This window comes from Alexandromys fortis, unplaced genomic scaffold (genome assembly GCF_014885135.2).
Source record: "Alexandromys fortis isolate MF-2015 unplaced genomic scaffold, M_Fortis_MF-2015_v1.1 scaffold_3, whole genome shotgun sequence".
Taxonomy (NCBI): Eukaryota; Metazoa; Chordata; class Mammalia; order Rodentia; family Cricetidae; genus Alexandromys; species Alexandromys fortis.
Window position 1 is genome coordinate 6,875,359 of NW_026067909.1, and position 21,849 is coordinate 6,897,207.

Consider the following 21,849-nt stretch of genomic DNA (forward strand, 5'->3'; position numbering starts at 1 on the left):
TGGTTTGCTTGACTCATCCCACGCTAGCCAGGAGTACCACTCACAATTCCTGAACCTAGAACATTATCCTTCAGGTCCTTCTCTTTCTTAAAGCCATGCCAGGGAGCTAGGGTACCCTGTGGTCACCTCACAGCTGGGTGAAAACTGCCTGCCCGGAGTGGCCAAGCCTTGGATTCCCCGAGACTGGGGGAGGAGAGGATTGTGTTGCTGTATTTCAGGACTATAGCCCTACAACTCAGAAGGGGTGGGGACTCTGAATAGACAGCCACTTGTCTCTACAGTAACACTGTGGGGACAGGGGGTGGGTCACTGAGCAAACAACACCATGTTGGTAGAACCAAGGAAGAGAGCCAGTGTGACAGATGCCTCCTGCACCAGAGTCCTAGGAAGCCTCTTGGATATCAGTGGGCTCAAATGATGGGCAGACATCTAGGACTGCTCCAAGGAGGAGCAGAATTGTCAGCTGGGCAATGTGATCCTCACACAGCTGGCGATTTTGCTAGAGAATTATAGCTTCTTCTCTTAATTATAGTCACTTGATTGGATCATGTGGCTCTGGGGATCACTCACCTAGATTGAGTTGCAGAAGACTGCAGTGAAAGGGGCTAAAGATGCCCTCTCAAAACCTGACTTTATTTATTATTATTATTTATGTACTATATATACAGTGTTCTGTCTGCATGTATTCCTGCAGGCCAGAATAGGCACCATATCTCCATATAGATGGTTGTGAGTCACCAGGTGGTTCCTGAGAATTGAACTCAGGACCTTTGGAAGAGCAGCCAGTGCTCTTAGCTGCGGAGCCATCTCTCCAGCCCCCAAACCTGATTCTATTCAGCTATATCAGGCTTAATGTCATTTTTCTCTAAACTGTCCCCATCATTGCTGTCCAGGCCCTGGAAGTACAAGGTGCTCAGCTCTGGGTATGCATGTGCAGAGGGCCTTAGGGGACAGCTCCTTTGGGTGTTTTTCATGTCTGCAGGATGAGAACCGGTATAGGGATGATGCTTAGCCAGAGAGAAGTGTTGACCCTAACTTTAACCCAGACTCACCATTACAGGCTCAAAGACTGTCTAGACACAATATACAATGAGAGTAAAGCCAGGGTACCCAGGGCTCACAAATCGCTACTAAGGGAAGTGTGTGACTTGCACAGCTTAACAGAGCTGCAAAGCTACACTCTAGTAGCTCCAGGTAGAGAACAGGGGTTTGTTTCTGTTTGGTTTGGGTTTCTGTTGCTGTGAAGAAACCATGACCATGGCAAATCTTTATAAAGGAAAGCATTTAAATGGGTCTGGCTTACAGTTCAGAGGTTTAACCCATTGTCATCATGGTGGAACGTATGGAGGGATGCAGGCAGGCATGGTGTTGGAGAGGTAGCCACGAGTTTTATGCCTGGCTCAGCAGGCAGCAGGAAGAGAGTGACATTGGCGTGGGAGGTCCTTCTGTATATGTGTTGCTTTTATTGGTTAATGAATAAAGAAGCTGCTTGGGCCTATGGCAGGGCAGAATAAAGTAAGGCAGTAATTCCCAGCAGATAGAGAAGGAAAGAAGGCAGAGTCAGAGAGATGCCATGTAGCCACCAAAAGAGACAGATGCCAGGGAACCTTACCGGTAAACCATGAGCCTTGAGGTAAAATATAAAATAATAGAAATGGGTGAATTTAAGATGTAAGAGTTAGCTAATAAGAAGCCTAAGCTAATAGGCCAAGCAGTCTTGTTTTAATTAACACAACTTCTGTGTAATTATTTTGGGTCCGGGCAGCCAGGAATGAATGAGCAGTCTCTGACTACAACACTGGGCTTGGCTTGAGTATCTGAAACTTCGAAGTACATTCCCAGTGACAGACTTTTTCCAACAATGACACACCTACTCCAACAGACCATACCTCCCAATAGTGCCACTCCCCATGAGACAATAGGAGGCCATTTTTATTCAAACCACCACAGTCAACTTAGAGCCCTCAAGTATGCGTGTCCTTGAATCAAAGGTTGTTTCCTAAGGGTCTGCCTATGGTGTCTGTAAAAAACCAGAGAGCTTGTGCTAAGATTTATTCTTCTTACTCTTCAGAGCAAAGGATTCTTCAAGAGAGCACACCCTGCTCCCTGCCTTGATAGAGGATTCTTCCCATCAGTTCTCCGAAACATACACACACTCCAATCAGGCTCCACAGTCAGTAATCAGCCTGCAGCCCTATGAACAGGAGCCCCAGTGCATAGACACTGGATGGCTGTTCTGTCCCCAGCATAAGTCACTGACCAGAGGCATTCACTTCCAAGAGCTTCCCAAAACAAATCATCCCAAAACTGAGGTGTTAGGACAGTAGAACTCAGGTCCTCGGGGAGGCCCAAGCAGTAACTCCCAGACTTGAGCTGGGTAATCTTCCTGTGAGTATCTGGGAGTAGGCCTTTGCCTCTTCCGCATTTTTATGGCTTGTGTGGTTTTTCCTGGTGGCAGCATGGCTCCAGTCAGCCTCCATCATCACATGGCCATGGCCAGTGTCCTCTCCTCACCAGACATCTAACTAAGACATCTACAAAGACCCCATTTCCGTCTAAGCCCGAGGCTTTGGGCAGAGTGACTTTGGGGATACTTTGTCCTTGGACAATTGTAAAATAGAGCTGCGTTTGAAAATGGAAGAGCCTGACTCTTGCTTCCCTGTTGGTAAAGTTGATCCCACCAGGGCTGGCATAGGAGTGAAGTCCCATAAGGATACAGTGAGAGAGTCAGTGTTCGGATGATCCCTGACCACCTGCTCTGTGGAGGACCCTGATCTCGCCTCCTGATTCTGTGGAGATAGAGCTTGCCCATCAAAGCACGCATCATATCAGGTGCCAAGACAGACATTCGTCTGCTGAAGTCCAGGGTCCTCCTTATCAGGGAGCTCTGACTCATTTTCAGAATGGGATTAGTTTCTGGCCTCTGTTTCTGGGTCTCCAGCCCACCTCCGTTCATTCTGGTCTGCTCTGAGAATCTAGCCAAGCCAAACCAAGCGAGCCACATCATAAAATCAAGCCCATCGGCCCTCCATTCAAATCGAACACACCTGGTTTTACTGTCTTTACTGACTGATAACTGGTTCCCTTTAAAAGGGAGAGAAAATGTTAATCTTAACAATTTATTTTTTTTTTATCCCAACAGCTCTCTTGTGTGGAATGCCATATAATTAAAATTCGAAGTGAAGGTCCATTGTGAAGCAAGAATTAGAGGTGCCGGGCTATTGGCTATGCCATTTACTTCTGAAATAGGGAGCTATGAAATCTAACCTGGTTTTCAATTTCTCCTAATGTCAGAAAAAAATGGCAATAAAATCAAAAAGGGAGAGAAAAGGGGAGAAGAAGGCAGGCCCTGGAAACAGCATCCAGAAAAGTACATTAGACGCAAGTCATCCTCACAGTGATTTCTCTGGGGAATTGCCTCATTCTAGCCCATATCTCACAGCGTAGAAGTCAGGATCCCACTAACCATTTATTAAGGAAAAAAGCCTTCCCAAGTAGTCCGGAAAGCCAGGTCAGTGCTGGGATGCACACCGCTTTTGGTGGCTTCTTCAGCAGAGTATTGTCACTGGGGTCACTAGCACGCCTAGAAAAGCAGCAAGCTCCCCTCACACACACACACACATACACAGAGAGAGAGAGAGAGAGAGGGAGAGGGAGAGGGAGAGGGAGAGGGAGAGAGNCACAGAGAGAGAGAGAGAGAGAGGGAGAGGGAGAGGGAGAGGGAGAGGGAGAGAGAGAGAGAGAGAGAGAGAGAGAGAGAGAGAGAGAGAGAGAGAGATGCTGATCACGGTAAGGAGGCACCATAGACAACCCATCTGTTTCCCAGAGTCTATACAGCTCAGTCTTGGGCCAAGCACAGCACCGGCCCGAGGTGCAGCACCCACCCAGGCAGGATGCCCCTGCTCAAATCAGTGAATGTGAAGCAGGACTAGTGAGAGGCAGCCGCATCCCCAGTACAGTGACTGCCATGATAAGAGAGTGGAGCCCAGGTTTCCAGAAGTTCCACAGAGTGCTGAGCTCAGTGAAGGACTGGGGTCAGTGAAGCCCTGGGCAAGTTGATGCCCCAGGTTTACAGTCCAAGGTTATCCCAGAGATGTCAGTCAGAGGGAGAAGGTAGTCTGCCCAGGGAAGATAAGGAGGCCTCTGAGACCAAGTAAGGGGTAGGGTAAGGGAGACAGCTGAGCATCTTCGCGCTGCCATTCCATAGCTGACCACTGTCCACAGGGTCTCTCCCTAAAGCTGATTCAGAAATGGTGCAGAAAGCATGTGTGCATGCAAACACGCACACACACACACACACACACACACACACACACACATGTCACATGGAGAAGCTAAAGATGCAGGGATGTCTCCAGTCTCAACCCCTTTACCTTCCCCCCTTGAGCTTCTAGTTCCAACACACTGAGATTTCCTGCCTCCAAAGCAAAAGTCTGCTCTGAGAGATGTGGTCCTTCCCAGCTACTTTTCAGATGAGCACAGTATCGGCGTACTGTTGACTATGTTGACACTCAGCCCTGGTGGAGAGCTGTCTGCTGTGCAGGAGGCTGATCCTTCAGGACAGGCTCAGAGTAGAGTTCAAGCCCACTAGTTGCCAACTCCTCATCCTCAGAATTAATCTCGGTCTATGACTTAGAGAGCCTCGTCGTTGGCGTCTAGCTAGAGCACGGAGCCGGCTCAACAGTGTCTCTGCCTTGTCTCTGGTCAACTTTTCTAGGGAACAGAGCATCTTGGAGTTTGACATCCTTATGAAGCCCGGCTTAAGCAAATAAGCTAGACTCCAGAAAGCCACGAATCACCTAGACAGGAACGTGGACTAAGTTTACTGACAATCTCTAGTTAATATGAAGGAGAAAGCAGATTCGTTCCTACTGTAATTACGATTTGAAACCAGAGGTTTTTTGTTTTTTTTTTTTTTTTTTGTTTCCAAATGCATTAAGAGACCACTGGTAGAATGCTAATGAACATTTGTACACACCCATGGCATGACCAGAGAAATAGTTCTACCATTACAAGTGTGACTATTCCAGATAAATGTCCTTATAAATATAGAACGAGTCGCCTTTGCCCTCTTGGGGCCAGCCACCTCCTTTGCATAATCACCCTGCCTCTCATTCCACAGGACCTGGCAGCTGAGTGCCCATCTGTCTTCCCACCACAGCCACAAGCACCGCCTCAGAGCCGGGCAGCAATTACGCTCCAGAGTTATTTAAGGAGCTATTAAATTAAGTTCTGAAATAAACCATTGTGTAATTGTCTAAATGCATATAATTATTTAAATAACTTTAAGCATAAAGGAGTCTGTATGCTTTTAATATTAATCTTCAGATATAAACACTTCTAACTATTACTTGTTAATGTATTCTAATGAGGCCTCTCTCCGAACAGCAGCGTGGCAGACGTTTTTCACCTAGAAGCTCATCACTCCTGGATCAGACCACATCTGGCCCCTGTAAATTCACAAAACGAGTCATTCCCTTGGAAGTGAGAATTAAAAATCTAGAAGACACATTTCTGAGTTTGATTTAAAAAAAAAAGATAGAAAGAAAAAAGTCATATTTTTTCTGCAGAACGAACATCAACAGAGAATAATTACCTAGAGGAAGGAAAAGCCCCTACCCAAGCTTCAGACCCTCTTCCTTCTCTTATCATCCCCATAGCATTGGGGGAAACACTGAGAGAAGTCATTTACTCATTCTGCAGCCTGCATGTAGAGAGGGACATGGTTCGCCCTTCCTGTAGCAGCTTAGAGACCAAGCTAGCAGCTCCTGTCTCCTCCTCTCTTGGGCTGCCCTCATCTAGGTCACCCTGTACCCTCCCTGAAGTCCCCTCAGTAGCCATAGTCACCTCTGATTGACTGCCCTCTCCAAAGTTGCTCCACAGACATCCAAAGTCAACATTTATGGCCAGCTTCAAGGAGGAACAAGTCAAGAGCATTATTTGGGGAAAGTCCCAGCAGTGGGACACTAATCATGGTCCTGATGGAGCGTGACCCAGCTCTGCCAAATTTCTCAGCCTTCTAGACTGCACAGCAAGGGGAATATCCACTACTGTGGGGGATATAAGACCTATGGCAAGGCCAAGAGTCCGAAAAGTCTCCTAATTCTCTCTTCTCTGCCATCCCCTCTCCTGTCTTCCCTCATCTTCCTTCCTTCATTCTCCTTATCTCCCTCACCCTCCTTCCCCTTCCTCCCCATTCTCTTCTCCTCTCCCTCCTTAGTATTCCTTCTTCCTGCTGCTCTGCTTACTATTCCATCATGCCCAGGCTACGAGCCTATTTTGCTTATTAGTAATAAATTATATCTGCAGTCAATAACTCATTTTCCAAAAATTAATTTGGGAGTGACAGCGCACAGCCTCCCACATGAAATCGAGTAGGCCTTGCAAACCGCCAAAGCACCAAGTCGTTATTCCATGACAGGACCATTTTCTCATTTTCCTCCAGTCAAGATTTATAGTTTCCAGGAGGCACTGCCATGCACCTTCATGTCTGAATTGAAATCAACCCTCCGGGACATTGTTCCATCTCCGCTGGGTCTCCACCCACTGGAGAACCACCTCCAAAGAAGCATTCAGACACTGGCACCCTGAACATCTGGGGATGCTGGTGGGGCAGAAGGGCAAGAAGACAGCAAGCCCTCTGCCGATAGTTGCCACCATGAGGCCAGCACAGCCTCCAGGGGCCAGGAACCACTTTGGAACCTCAGGAAGCCAGAGGTGGAGCTCATGTTGCAGTATTTGGAAGACCTTCAGATCCAGAAGGTGCATGCTGAGCTCAGTTCTGCTGAATCTGCTACCACGCCAAAGCTTTGTGCTGTGGCTCCTTCCTGGTGTCCTGGGCCCCGGCTGTATCAGGAACTATATTAGCTAGAACATCTTCCATTTAATAAGTCCCTATGACCGATAATGTCCCCTACACAGAACCTCTTCAGTCAGCTCCCAAAATAAATTCAGTGAACACCAAATCTGAGCTGAAAGAACTGGATACACAGGCAAAGAAGGATGAACAGGCAAAGAGATGAAGAAGGACAAGAAGCTTCTCTCTTCAGACATCCACATCTGCTACCATGGAGAACACTAAGTGGCTCAGAGGACAAGAAGCAGATACCCCCAGAAGCACCAGAGAGGCACAGCCCATGACTCTGATGGGAGAGCCATGAGTCAGAGCCACAAAGCTTCAGGTCACTAGATCACCGGGTCCCTAAGCAAAGTCCTTACTTTATTGTTGCTGGGAAGACCTGTGGCTCTCTAGATAGATTTATCACAATGGTCTAAGGTTTGTGTGACACACATCTGGGCACACATTCCCCCTGTGGTGCACACAAAGAAGGAAGCAAAAGGAAACTTCTCTCCCCCTCCAGCTATGTGGTCTCTGAAGTGATGCTCAGTCTCTGGGTACCTCAGCTGCCCAACCTGGAGAGACCATGACCAGAATGTCTCACAGTCCCTTGCCCACAGGGTTGCCAGGAGTTCAAGATGATCCTGTATCTTCTTTGTTTGAAACTCTGAATTTCAGTCAACTTGATTCTGAAAATATTCCATGGAAAATTCTAGAATAAAAGAATTCCTATGTTTCTGAGTAGCATGTTGAAGTCCCATGTTTCCAACCTGGAATTGACTGCTTTGTCCACCATAAATGTTTTAGCTGCTCACTGAGCTCCTTGGCCACATGGTAGCCGTCTCAGGTGTCGGATGGACCGATGGGATACAACAGTGCTCGTGTTAGATAAGCCTACTTCACTTAGTGACAGTCTTCCAGATCCATGATGCTGGCAGTTTGGATGTGACAAAGAGAAAAGGGGTTTCCTTTAAGATAAGAGGAGAAAATTCACTGTCTAAGAAAGGAAATCTTCCAAGCTGGGGTTGCCAGGATTGGTGATAAGAACACGATTTCAATCTGCAAAATTCTGGAAAACAGAAATCTGTGCTGGTTTGACTGTCGCACCTCAAACTGTAAGCTAGAGCCACAGTGCCTTGAATTGAGCTAAGTACGAGAAGTCCCTTCTGCCTTTCTACCTCCAGCACTGCACTCTCTACTTTCATATCGCATGGGGTGAGGGTTGGGGTACAGAGCAGAGAGGGTGGGGGATGGTTGTACAAAGCTAGGGTTGTATGAACAAGCCATATGGAAACCCATTCATTACTTTGCAAGCTAATTAAAAATATAATTAAGGGGCTGGGGAGATGGCTCAGTGGGTAAAGAAACTGCCACATAAGCATCAAGACTCAAGTTCCCATCCCCAGAACTCATGCAAATTCCGGAAGGGTATGAGGCACATCTATAATCCCAGTGTGCAGGAGACAGAAGCAGGGGCTCCCTGGAGCAAGCTGGTTAGTTAATGTCTCAAAAGATTAAGTATTTATAAAAAGGAAAATTCCCAGAAAATTGGATTTTTGTGTGTGTGTGTGTAAGGGAGTGGATGAAAAGAAATCATGTTGTGAATTAGAAAGAATTATCTTTCCAGGCTGAACCCTCATTGCCGCCCCTGCTAAATTCTCCGGCTTTTGACTGGGATCTTTGTTTCATGTTCAGTCTAGAAGAGCTCCACCATTCAAACTACAGAGACTGTATGACACACACACACCAAAGCAAGGGACCGTGCCTGCATCATCGTAGTCTCCTGGCGGATGAGAACGACTGCCTCGTACCTGGGCTTGGGTGTCAGAGCCCACCTTCCAGTAAAGGGGTCAGCTGAGCTTGTGTCCCCTCTCATGCTTCATCACTAACTTGGACTTGGACACGAGGTAAGGCAGCCTCTCCCAGTGTGTCACATGCATATTCAATCTGCAAGACAGGGACACGAAGGCGCTGAAAGGAAGGGCCATTTCCCCCTTTTAGGTCCATCACTGGCCTGGATTTAAGAGGATTTCAAATGCACAATATGACATTCCAGTCAACAAGAATATGGGAAACTTCCTTCATCTTGCCCACTCGCATGATGGGAAACTCGATGTGTCTGATCCAAATGCCTGATGGGAAACTTCATTCATCTTGAACAAATATATGATGGGAAACTTGATCATCTAGTCCACATGTATGGTGGGATGCTTCCTTCACCCAGCTTCTATGCATGGTGGGAAACTGCATACATTGCCCAAATGTATGATGGGATATGATTTATCTAGTTCACTCATGGTAGGACACTGCGTCTAGTACAAGTGCATGATGGGAACCTTCATTCATTCATCTAGACAGCATACATTGTGAGACATTTCAGTCAGAGCTATACATTAGGCCTTACCTAACCAGTCTATAACTATGTCTTCCAAAGTAGGACAGCTAATGAAAGCCATGAGAGTGAAGGCTATCAGAAACACACAGACAGCTACCTTCTGAAATTCCCCCACTCTGCTCTGTGCACCCACAAACCACCTGACAACACCACTAATGGCCTGTGAATGTGAGGAAGACCACACAGATACAGTCATTTGTGCACTTTGTCAGAGATGGACATATCTCAGGCCTGGATGGTTAGAATGGATCATAGATATTGGCCTACAGAATGCAGGGTAGGCTGTAAGAGGAAGTGCATCGCACCCTCATGCCCACTATGACCTTTGGATCTCAGGACCTCAGTCTTTCATCTGCCCAAAATACCCCTGTCCTCCCCTGTGAAGCAGACAGCCAAGTAAGCTGTACCCTATTCAACTTCAATCAGGCCACATTAGCAGTGAGGACCCCGTGCTGGTTACAAGTCACACAGGGCCGCAGGGCCTTAGGATTGAGAGGAGTTCATTGGAAGCCAGTCTGGAGACCAGAGGAAAGAGACTCTGCCAGCTCTCAATTCCTGGATCTAGAAAGATGCACAGGGCATGGAAGAAAGACAGATGCTGCACCTGTACAGACCAGCCCTTGAACTTAAAGGGTTTGCCTCCCAGGGGCTGGAAACTTCTAAAGAAAATCTAGCTGGAAAGTCAACATGAGGGAAACCATAAATTGTGATGCAAATTTTTTCCTCACTGGGACAAGATATCTGTAAATTCTGGGAAGCTATTTAAAGGTGATTCTGTGTTGCTAAGCACTTGGGGTTGGAGAGCTGAAGCCACAGTTGGGGCTCTAGTCAGGTGTCTAGCAGGGCTGTTCCTCAGTGTCCACTCCAATGTCCCCAGGAAAATGTGATGAGTTGATTTGTGTGACAGGCATGGTCCCAGGGTCCCAGGAGCCTCTGTGTCTCCTGCTCCCAAACTCCCCATTGTATCTGGTAAAAATATTCCTGGGCTACATCCATGTGAGAATTCATTTCCACAGACGCATAGAGGCATGTGCTAGCTCTCTCTGGGAACTGGTTTAAGGCAGGAAGGGAACAGAGATCTTGTCTTGGGAGATCATTCTCAGCACAAATTCCTGCGGTTCCCCAGGCCTTTCCCGGGGTTCACTGGTGTCCCTGTGTCCTGAAGCAAGGGACTCTCTGAGGTGGATAAACCCAGTCAGTGAATCTGCTAGGATCCTTCCTCGACTGAACATGTAGGCATTTCATCTCCAAAGGAAGGAGATATGGAGCAGCGCATTATTGAAGATATTGTTCCTGCAGAAGTTCCCAAGAAGATACTACCTCAGATAACCAGCTGCACCAATCCACACCAGACCATTAGACCTGCAGACCACAAAAATAAGACGGGCATTTAACAGTAGAAGCCAGCAGGCGCGAGCTGATGTTCAACCAATGTATGTACTTAACATGTGGATTTAAGGCTTAGGCTAGACAAACACTCCTCTTTGGCCTTTATATAGACCACCTTCTTGGATTCCATTGCAGTCTGATGGCAGCCGTGAGTATCATCCCATTTATAGACAAGAACTCTGGAGCTCAGAGCAGGTATGAGCAGGCCACCCAAGGTTACAGAGGGAAGAGGTGAAGCAGCATTGGCTATTTTCCACTAGGGAGTGGACACACTTAAGCTCCTATCCCGTACAACACCACTTGATCTAAGGGCATTGCTGGTGCTGACCCCCTGATGCGGCACCACTTTCTATTATCTAAAACCCCACGCCCACTCATGGATCCTTCTAATCCCCACACCTCGGACAATGCTCACTTTGAACCATATCAACCCACAGCAGCGACCCAGAAATACATAGTTCATGAGAGGAGAGCACTTCTAAGTTGAAGGTAATATCATATATCAGGAGCACACCACCAGATAAACACCAACTGCTGAGAGACAATTAGCCCAAGGTATGATTTCACCGGAAATAGAAATGCTTGGTTGAAGACTCAGTAGCACAGCTGGCAAAAGCTTAGCCCCTTGTGGAGCCTCTGTGTTCATGGGCAGCAGTGACTCTAGCCAGAAGGTTGTTTAGGCTCACCCCACACTCCGCAGCCAGTACTGGAAAACCCCATCCAGCCTGGGGTGCCCCCCACCATCCAGATGGGATGAGGAGACCTACATTCTAACTCAACTCACTTATGCCAGTGATTTGAGTTTTACTTCACTAAACAAAAACTATGTTAAAACCTTTTCCTCGTTACCTTTGTTTCTTACTGTTCCCCACCACAAGGATAGGCAGACACTAACCACCTCACACAGCATGATCCAAGAATGAATGTTATCACCATCTGTTAAGTTTGGTTGTCTCTTAGATGGACCCTCTTAGGAGACACTCTAACTGCTACTCTGCTCTACGCTATCCCTTTTGTTGCTCAAAACAGTTAGAGAGCTCTGCACTCCCAAAACTCCTAAAAACAGTCCGTGTGACCTCTAAAAATGGGGTTCCTGGGGCATCCACCTTAACCCTCTCTTGCCACTCTGAACATTTTTTTTAGGACACCCAACAAAAACAGATGGGCCAAGGCTTCTGTGCCTCACTTAGACTCTGCCTCCCCAGATCTCAGAGAGCCTTAGAAACTTCAGATCAGCTTAACATCCTTCAAGACTAACTTGAATCTTTGGCTGTGGCATTACTCCGAAATTAAAGACTAGCTCTGACTACTGCCAAGGAAGAGATCTGTGACCTCATCTAGAAACAATGCCGCTTCCACACCCACAAATCCATACTGGTTTGAAAGAGGGCCCCAAGATGCAGGGACCAGACAAAAAATTCAAGCACAAGCCTCCTCCTGTGGATGAGCTTTTGGTTCCCTCCCATTATGGCTCCTCCCCTTGGTCACGCCCTTCTTCCTTATTGTTCTCAGACTGGACGTGGAAGGAAAATGTCCTCCTAGCATTTTTTACATTTACTTGTGCTTCCTTAGCTTCATACACTTCCAACACTTCCTCCCTTACATGGCCCTCTTAGGCTGCCCTTCCAGCTCTAACTTTTCCGAGTGAAACATCCTTTTTTTTTTACTAGCTGCAAGTCCTTTATCTTCCCCTGCTCCCCCAACCATGATCCTTCTATGGACTGTACTCTGACCTCTTCCCCCTTAATCTCTGTACAGGAGAGCTGGGTGCCCACCTTAAAAAGAACTCACCAGCTCATGAAAGCAGTCAACTCTACTCATCCAGCTGCTAGGTCTGTCTATCCACTGAGGTCCAGCATTCCTTAGATGTCCCTGCCCCCTCCCAGGACCTTTGCCCATAACAGACCTCTCAAGATGGCCCCACTGTCCTCAGCCTCTTACCATCCCCACTGTTTTCCAAATCTCACATGACAAACTACTGCTCTCTCCCAACTTGCCAACTCTATAGTATCTTGCCTGTTCTGATCCGCCTGACCCATCCCTGCCAGAGACGCACAGCCTTTTCAGACACGAGACAAATCCTTCCCTCACCCTATAACTGGGATCTCCCATCTGTTTACACCCACCCCCTCTCACCCTGCCTCTCTAGATTCCTCTCCCCCCTTCGCCCTTTCTGGGTAATCTCTCAGTTTCAGTCTGTAAACAAATCATCCATTTTCAGCACTCTAACGATTATTTTGTGAAGTTTCTTTAGAAATGTACGATGGCAATTATGCCCTCCCCTCCAGCTGATCAAGTTCAAACTCTTCTGCTATACGAAATTAATCCAACCTATGCCCCCTGGAGATGCTGGGGAGAGAGTCTAGTCCTCCCCTTCACTGCCCCCCTTCTATAGGAAGTAGTCAAAGAGAGATTACGTCGTCCCTTCTTATTATCTGACCTGTGTCCGAAAGGAATGGTTAATTAGCTGAAAGCCTCAGGGGATTAAGAAGCTCCGGAAGGAAAGCTGACTTGATGGCTAACACCTGTGGACGTTCCTGATCAGGCAAACCACACACTGAATCAACCCATCGGAAGCTACCACGTACAGTCTGCTGGAGAACTAGTATGCAGACGGACTTTTCTATCCCCAAAGTTCCCCCCTTTTCTATCCTATAAAACCACAAGACACACACACACACACACACACACTGCATGCCCTGTGAGTACGGTGTCACTTCCATGGAGAGACTGTGGCACTTTGCTTGTTCTCATTAAAGAACACTTCCACTACCTTGGTATCCCCACTGCAATAGAAGCTTCACCTTTTGCAAAGGCCTTTCAGGGACGCTCTGTAAAGACCCTACCAAGGTGCCAAACCCAAAATTCTTTCCACAACATTTTCAATATTAAAGCTTTCATGCCTCCCAAACCAGTACCATTTGGGCAACTCTTACACACTTCCAAGTTTGGCTGCCAACTTTAGATGTAGCCTTAGTCCTCTTCAGCCACAGATTCTACGTGCCAGCCCTGAAGAAACAAGTTCCTCTTCACAGATTTCGGCTCAGTAATGCTGAGCTCTTCTTAATCACAGCTAATAACCACATAGAGATTCTTAAGCCAAAATATCACACAAACAGCCAGCATAGAATCTTTGTTTCCCTCTGAAACGTCACAAATCAGGCCTCTGTTGTCTGAATTTATTTCAGTATTCTTACCTTTCAAGTACCCACAGTACAGCCTATTACGTTCTGAGTATTTGTTAGTTTTTCCAGTTACAAGTGTTCCAATTCAAAGATCCAAAGACTTCCACAGTCCTCCCACAAAGCAGCATGGCCAGGTCCATCACATGAATACCCCACTCCTGGTACCTACTTATTTTTTTTACTTTCCTTCCTGTTGCTGTGATAAAACACTCTGGCCAAAAGCAATCTGGGGAGAAAAGGATTTGTATAGCTTAGACTATCAGGGGAGGAGCTGAAACACCACACACATTGGGCGGGGTATTCCCACATTGAGTATCAATAGAGACAGCCCAATCTGATGGGTGCAGTTCTTCAGCTGAAATTCCCCTTGTCCTAGGTGACTCTGGTTTGCGCCAAGGTGAAAACACTGACCACTAATACAAAGGGGTTCTGGCTTCCAGAGTTGAAGCTTCTACCTCTTCTCTTGTCTATGTTCAGGTAACAGAGGAGGCCAGACACTGGTCTCCCAGGAGAGAAGTCAATGATCCAAGAGTGTGTTTTCTCCCTTGTCTTTGGCCTAAACATCCCAACAGATTCCCTAGAGCTTGCGGCTCAAGGAATGTGCAGTTTCTGGCATTAGTTGCTTGAGTTTAGAGTTGGCGTCCCGTCATTTCCAATCCTAGGCAGTTTGAGCAGAATGGCTATGAAATTTTTATCAGAGAAATCATCTCTTTTTCAGAGGCAAATTTCATTGGTGTTACTAACTCTACGTTTATAGGTCTTTAATTTATAAAGATCCCCGAAGGATTTCTGTCGTGCTCATTTTAAAAATTTCACCATAGACTCATTCTTCTTTGATGTGCAGTCAGGAGAGTCAAGACTATGCCGAGGCCATTCTCGCTCTAACAAAAGTGCATGGCTGGGTCCACTGTGGGGACAGCCAGGAGGGACAGTAGCGCCATCCAACAGAACCCAAGGCTATCTGTGTTCCTAGCATTAGCTAAAGGATGCTCACATGGGAGCCCCGAGGCTTGGGGCAGAGAGGAAGGAAGGCAGTGCAGAAAAACCCAACACACAGGGAGACAGCAGCCTGACTCCAGCAAAGAGAAGGCAAATGCTAAAGAGAGCCTGGGCTCTGTAACAATGGTGTGTGGCTGTGGGAAGAATTGCCATAAAATGGATCCAGGGCTGAGTTTGTGCTCAAGATTGTATTTGTTATCACAGCTCATTACACACAGACTTCACTTGGTCGCAAATGATGTGTCTGGTACCATCTCTCACAGGGACACCTCCAGGAACCCAGTGTTCACTGTCCAGGCCCTGCATGCATGTAAGACAAATGAAAGAACTGGATTTGCCTTCGTGGTGCTCTAAAAACCTAGGGAAACAGTGGGACCCGCAAATAGCTGTTGTCCTGCTGATTCCAAGTGGATGTCTCAGCCAGTGGCCTCACCATTCATGTCGCAGTGGTCAAGGCCAACTGTGGTCCTGGGGGCCTTTCTTGCTCTCCCTGTTTCCTGTAGTTCTCAGAACTCTCCACTCTGTTCCTATGGAGAGAGCTGTATGCTAACTCCACAGCCCATACGGTGAGAGGACCATCTCTCTCCTTCCAAAAAGTGGCCTGTGACATATTACACTATCAATATAGACCACTTTACAAGTTCTGGGCCATTAGAATGGCTGTGTCACTGCAGCGTGCAAGCATTAGCATCTATCAGAACAATGAGTCACTGATGCATGCCCAGGCATCCTGAGGCCCCAATGTGACAAATGCTGCAGAAATTATCCACAGGCACTTCCATTCAAGCAGTGACAGCTGCACTTGGAGCACTGCATGGCTCCAATGGGCCTAAGTCTGAAAAAAATGTCATCCTCTTTCACAGCATGGGTTTTGTTGGAATGCTACACCCTCACCTGGTAAATGTAGAACTCACAAGAGCAACCTCAGTGTTACTGTGGCTCCAAGAAGCTAGCAGGGCTTTCATTAGGAAGGAGGACATTCTGGACAGGTCTTGAGCATACAGAGCCTTTCCCCAAGTGAGCCTTACTGAGAACTGTCATAGTGACCACTCAGGACAGCATTCAGTTCCTGCAACTGTGACATGACTATTCCCATAGACTTGCCCTTGATGTCCTCCTGGCCTTTTCTGTAGACAGTTTCAGTGCAGAGAAGGTTCACCTTCTAGAACAGAGCCCTCTAGAGGTCAAAAGAGATGCCCTGAGGTTCACGTAAGTCTTAGAGTGGCTACTCTCCCACTCCAATCCTAAATCTCCAGCCAACACCTTTACTCTGTTGACAGAGGTGACTTGGACTGGGCCCTTGTAGCTGCATAATTCTTGACAGGTGGTCACCTGTGCCCAGACCTTTCCCCAAATCCAAGTTTTTATTTCTCTCTGAATAAGCCAGGGGGAAGGAAGAACCACCAAAGACTGCTAAACCTATAAACAGAACCAAAGATAGCCCTGGGATGGCACTGGAAAATTCCCATGTTCCTAGTCAGTAAATTTGACCACAAGAACAACACGAGTCACTACTATCACAAGCATTGTTCTGGGTCACATATATGCCCTGGGAATTGTTGGTTTTTTTGTTTTGTTTTTGTTTTATAATGCACAGACACACTGACTCAGAAAGATCATTGTGTTCAGAGAACCCACACTGTGTAGCCCTTGACCCAGGACACACAGAACTATAACTCTCAGCCACTCCTATTGGACAATGTCTCATGCCACAGTTTTGTTGGCTCGTTGAGGGAAAGGTTTAAGAAGAGAACTAAAGAGCTTCAGCCTACTAAATTTGCTTCTTCGTGGCCCTGTGAGCCATGACTGATAGCGAGGTCCACAGAAGTGATAGGAAGCATGGTGTTACCATTAGAATCACCAGTTAGGGCTGAAGAACAGAGGCTCGGCAACATAAGCGTACCAACCTCACAGGTGCATCATCCCACCACGTGCATAGGAAAGGTGGACACAGGCATTCCCCATCTGTCAACAAATGATGGTTTCAAGGACACCATCTAAGAACACAGTGCCTCATGCCTGCTGACATCACATTTCTCTGTCTGCTTCAGACCAAGGGTGCATTCTAACACACTGGAATGAGTCACCATCTCATTCCAGTAAGCAAAGGAGCACAGGGAGGGGTTGGTCGCTCCCCACCCCCATGACACAACAGCACAAAGGTGCTCACTTCAACCTCAGCATGACCTGCTGTACAGAATGTAGAAGGAGGAATTCATATCAACACACAGTCATGAACAGTATCCAGTGCTCCCAGGACCATGTATGGAAGGATGCTCTGGTTAGTCGGAGGATGAACCTAAGTGTTCTTGACCATGAGATGCATTGCTCCATTTGAGTCCTTGCTTTACATCATCTTAATGAGATGAAGTGCCTTGAAGGATACATGTCTCAGAAAGGTGCACCCTAAAACCCACAGGAAGCTCCTTTTAAGACCCTCTGGTCTCATCATTGCTTCGATCAGTGGGTCTCTAGGTTGGGTCAGGCACAGGTGCCCACCTTCCAAACTGATAGCCTAACCCAGAAATTGGTGGGGCTTCGAAGTCTTTCTTCAGAACCATTGAAACTAGACTTAAGGCCATGGCAATCAGCATGCAGAAGAAGTGGGCTCTCTGCTCTGCAGAGCACTGAAGCCCGTTCTCATTAGGCCACCAACTGCAGGAAGTGGAAATAATCAATGCAGCAGCTGGCATGTGCGCGAGGGTGGGGGCAGCCCGCAAATGCATTTCCAAGCTATTCAAGGTAAATTAGCCACATAGTAAATATATGTAATCAAAAATAATTATAGTTTAGAAGTTTAAAAGCCCGGGCAACAAAAACTAGGTTCATTTTAAACAAAGAGAAATCCTGAGCTTGCCTGGGGCAGATGGACAGATAAAGTGTTGTATTTTCATGTTTGTGTAGAACTTTAGGGAGAACAAAGCCTCCAGCTTCCAAATCAGGATACAGAAGCCAAACAAAAGCAGAGAGAGATGCTGTCATCTGCTGGTGCCCATCCGCAGAAAGGCAGGAGGCCTGCTGCCAGGTTAGGTGTGTTCTGGGCAGTGAGGTTGGCTCCCTTCAGTACAAGCCTGACCACCTAGATATGTCCTCCCCTTGGACAAGCTCTTTGTCCCTCACTGGCCACAGGTAGGAGTAATACTTCATGCAAAGGTGTTGCCATTTTCCATGGGAAGTGACTAATGGCTGCAAGAAGGATGCTTTCGCTAGCAAGGGGTTCACTGAGGCAACCAGAAGTGGCCAGACTCAGTTTAACTCTATTCCAACATCAGAACCCTGGGGCAGCTCTCAACTCTGAGCCCATGCAGGAGGAGAATCTAGTCCCCATTCTCCTGTGATACTACACACCAAGAAGAGCAGAGGACACTAGGAATGCCATGAGGTAGCAGAGGAGGGGGGACTCTGTCCCACCGGAGGCCTCATGGTATGGGATTGCACCCACCTCCCCACCACAGACAGTGAGTCCTCCTCTCTAGAGGGGAAATCTTGTGCACATGGAGGCCTTTCATGGATCCAGCCTATAGACTTAACCAGAGCACCAGGTAAGGTGATGTGTTTCAGTTAGACAAGTTGCTATCCGCGTGGACTGGCCATTTTAGGCTGAATGAATGACTAAGTTGCAGACGTGAGCACAAAAGTCACATTTTTATGATCACAGAAAAGATGACATCCATCGCTTATGAGTGATGTCCTCCTTTTCTTGTTTTGTTGGTCTAACAAAGAAGATAACCCCTTCTCAGTTCACACCTAATGTTTAAATTTTGATTTGAGCAGTTACCTTCCAGGCAGATGATCTGGCACAGCCTGAAGCAATAGCTGAAGGCTGATCTTGCTCAAGCTTCCAGGCTTGCCTATTCAGGTCCATTGTTGACCCCATTCTCAGGAATCCTTCCTTCTCCTGGCACCTCACTAGCTCTGCCCCCCTTTGCCATGTCTACAAGCTGACTCCACAACAGGTGATATTGGTTTGCTGAGGTTGCCCTTTCTGAGAGTACAATTTACAAGGACAGGGCAACTGTTGCCTGTATACTTCTGCAGAGCCATTTCTGACTCCCAAGATTTCTTTGAAGCAAGAGAGGAGCAGCCAGCCATCCTGGGAAGTCCCTGAGCTCAGCTCAAGGACAGTCAACACCCATGCTGAGTGGAATTTTGGCAGTGTTTGCTATGATGATTAATTTGTACTGTCAACTCAACTGGATTTGGAATCGCCTAGGAGACACACTTATGGGCATGTCTGTGAGGCTGTCCCCTGAGGGGTTCAACTGAAGAGGGAAGACTTATTCTGAATTGGGTCCTGCTAGCCTTTGGGCTGGAGACCAAGGTAATAAAAAGAGATAAAAGGAAAAAGGCACCTGAGCTCCATCAATCACTCATGTCTCCTTCCTGACTTTGGACGCAGTGTGACTGGCTGCCTGGTGCTCACACTCTCATGCCTTCCCCATCCCGATGAACTGTGTCTTCAAAGTGCAAGGCAAGACAAACCTTTCTGTGAGGTGCTTTAGTCAGGGACTTTGTAAGACAAACGAAGAAAGTAACCAACACGCCTATCTTCTACCGAAAGCATCCCAGAAGGCCTGGCGAGATGCCAGCCACCTGCCAAACAGCTAGAGAGGAGAGTGGATTGAAGCTGCCTCCTAGGAGCAGACACTCCTCAATTCCTAGATGATCCCAGTATTACCATATGGACTTTGCTGGCCACCATCAGCTCAGCCACTGACTTGAATGTCTCTTATTGTTTGCAAGACATTGTGGATGTCTGTGTTCAGGGACCACATCTTCTGTAACACAGCAGAGCCAAATGCTGGGGACAGTTGGAGCCCAGGGAAAAGATGTCTGTTTTAATCAGAGCCTGTGACCCTAAAATACAAGTTTAAATACTTCAATTGTGACCCTATTTAACCTGGCTGGGGTTAAATGTGTTTTTGCTATTTAAGAACACTTTTATAATTAAGCCATTTTGTAAAGAGGACAAGGCTCTCCTCGCTTAGTTAAGCATCTGGCGTGCAGGTTTTGTGTTTGTGAGTCTGAGCCCATACTTGTCTCTGCTTATGTAGATGAGGTAGACATATGTGTATATATGTGAGCGACCTAGGCTACACCTTTAAATATTGCCCTTCATTTTTATGGGTGACTTCCAAAATTGTCATGGCTAAGGTTTAAACACACAATGGAGGAGACTCTCACTCATGAGGCACTTAACTATCACTTACGGTTTCAGCCACTGACCCCGAGGCAACACCACTGTGGCCAGTGTGGCCGGAGATCAGCAATGCAGACATCCCTGAAAGCAAGCTGGGACCTAGCCCAATGCTGCATGAATGAAGTACTCTGTAGTTTAACAAGATTCCCAAGTGACAAATGGGCATGAAAGGTCAAGACTGTGTGAGCTATAGCATTGGATCTGGCCGGGAGCCTGCCCTCCTCTGCCTGCCAGCAGGTGCCATGGTATAAACTACCTGTGACACCTCGGGAATGTCCTTGAAGTCCAGTTCCCAGTGACATCCGTCCACCCTCTCCAAGGTACCTTCCTGAACTTTCCATACCCTTCCTGCCTCTAGGCACTGACCCCAAACAGCCTTCCATCCCAGCTTGCTACTTCCTGCCCAAACTAACAGAACACTTCACTTTCAACAATAAAAACATTCTAGCATTGAAATAAGTCTTGGCCGGATGTATCTCACTGGCTGAGTGTTTTTACCCCCTGTTCTTATGGAGCAATCTGAAGGCCCAGATGTCAGGAAAACTGGCCAGAAGAGCCATGCTCACACCCTGGTCTTGATTGTTCCTGGTGCTAACAGTCCACTCATGCTAAAAGCTCTGCTCCTTGAAGCTCCTAGGTAATAAGGAGGGGCAGGTATGTGAGAGACAGCATCAATGTACAAGTGGACACCAGAGGGGCTCTCTTTCTGTGACAGTGGGCTAGGAGGGTGTTGCAAGAAGAGAGTCTGCTTGGTCATTCCCGGCTGCTCAGCCCTGAAACAATCACACAAAAACTTTATTAATTAAATCACTGCTTGGCCCATTAGCTCTAGCTTCTTACTGGCTCTTATATTAATTTAACCCATTTCTATTGATCTGTATATTGTCACGTGGCTGTGGCTTACTAGGTAAAGTTCACAGTGTCTATTTCTGGTAGCTCCATGGCTTCTTTCTGACTCTGCCCTTTTTTCTCTAAGCATTCAGCCTAAATTTCCCTGCCTACCTAAGTTCTGCCTTGCTATAGGTCCAAAGCAGTTTATTCATTAATGGTGATCACAACACACAGAGGGGACTCCTACATCAGGAGCGTGGACTTCCACAGGCAGGACAACATGGAGAATATTCCCCGGAGAAGGTGGAGGGAGTCCCTGGGCACAGGACTGCTGACAGATCCTGGGGAGACAAAGTCAGAGTTAACACTCTGACACCTGCAGCCAGGTGAGCAAGAGCAGCAGCTGGAAGACCCCAGGGCAGTGGTTTCAGCCTGGATCTAGAGACCACCTTCAGGTACTTATGGTATCTCTTTGCTGCATGCACTATTAATGCAACGCATGCTCATTTTGTAATGAGTCATATACACCCCCACTAAATGCTGGAGACTAGCTTTTACTATCTCCTTGCCTATTGGAGTAGCCAAGTCCAGCACAGCTCACCTATGACAGACTGAGGGATTCTGAGTGAAACAAACAAGAGCCAAGGAGTTCTAAGAATGGTCTCCAAAGGCTCCATTCAAGAGGAAGCCATGTTCAGATTCAGTTCCATGGGAGGTGACACTTCAGGAGAAGTGTGTGACACAGGACAGGGCAGTCTACATGTGGCAGTGCTTGGGGCTAGAGCAACATTAGCCCAAGTGAGCTGATGGTCGTCTATCTCAGACCTCATACACTGAGCCACTCGGAGCTGCTCTCAGGAGCATCTTGGTAGCTAAGTTCTGTGTATCCTGGGAAAAGACACCAGTGTCTCGCCAGTTTTAGATGGCCAGGATGTTGCAGTAAGTCTGTAAGTGGTATCAGGAAGCCTGTTGGCCAGCATATAGGGTACCCTTAGAAGTATGTGAGCAAGCA

General features: G+C 47.2%; 1 protein-coding gene across 1 annotated transcript in view; it reads right to left on the reverse strand.

The window, feature by feature from the left end:
* Tcerg1l (transcription elongation regulator 1 like) overlaps positions 1-21,849 on the reverse strand; it is a 171,050-nt gene that overhangs the window by 82,360 nt on the left and 66,841 nt on the right. Inside the window, exon 5 of the mRNA XM_050137935.1 lies at positions 12,749-12,767. Coding sequence (XP_049993892.1) covers positions 12,749-12,767 — 19 coding nt within the window. The remainder of the gene's footprint in view (positions 1-12,748; positions 12,768-21,849) is intronic.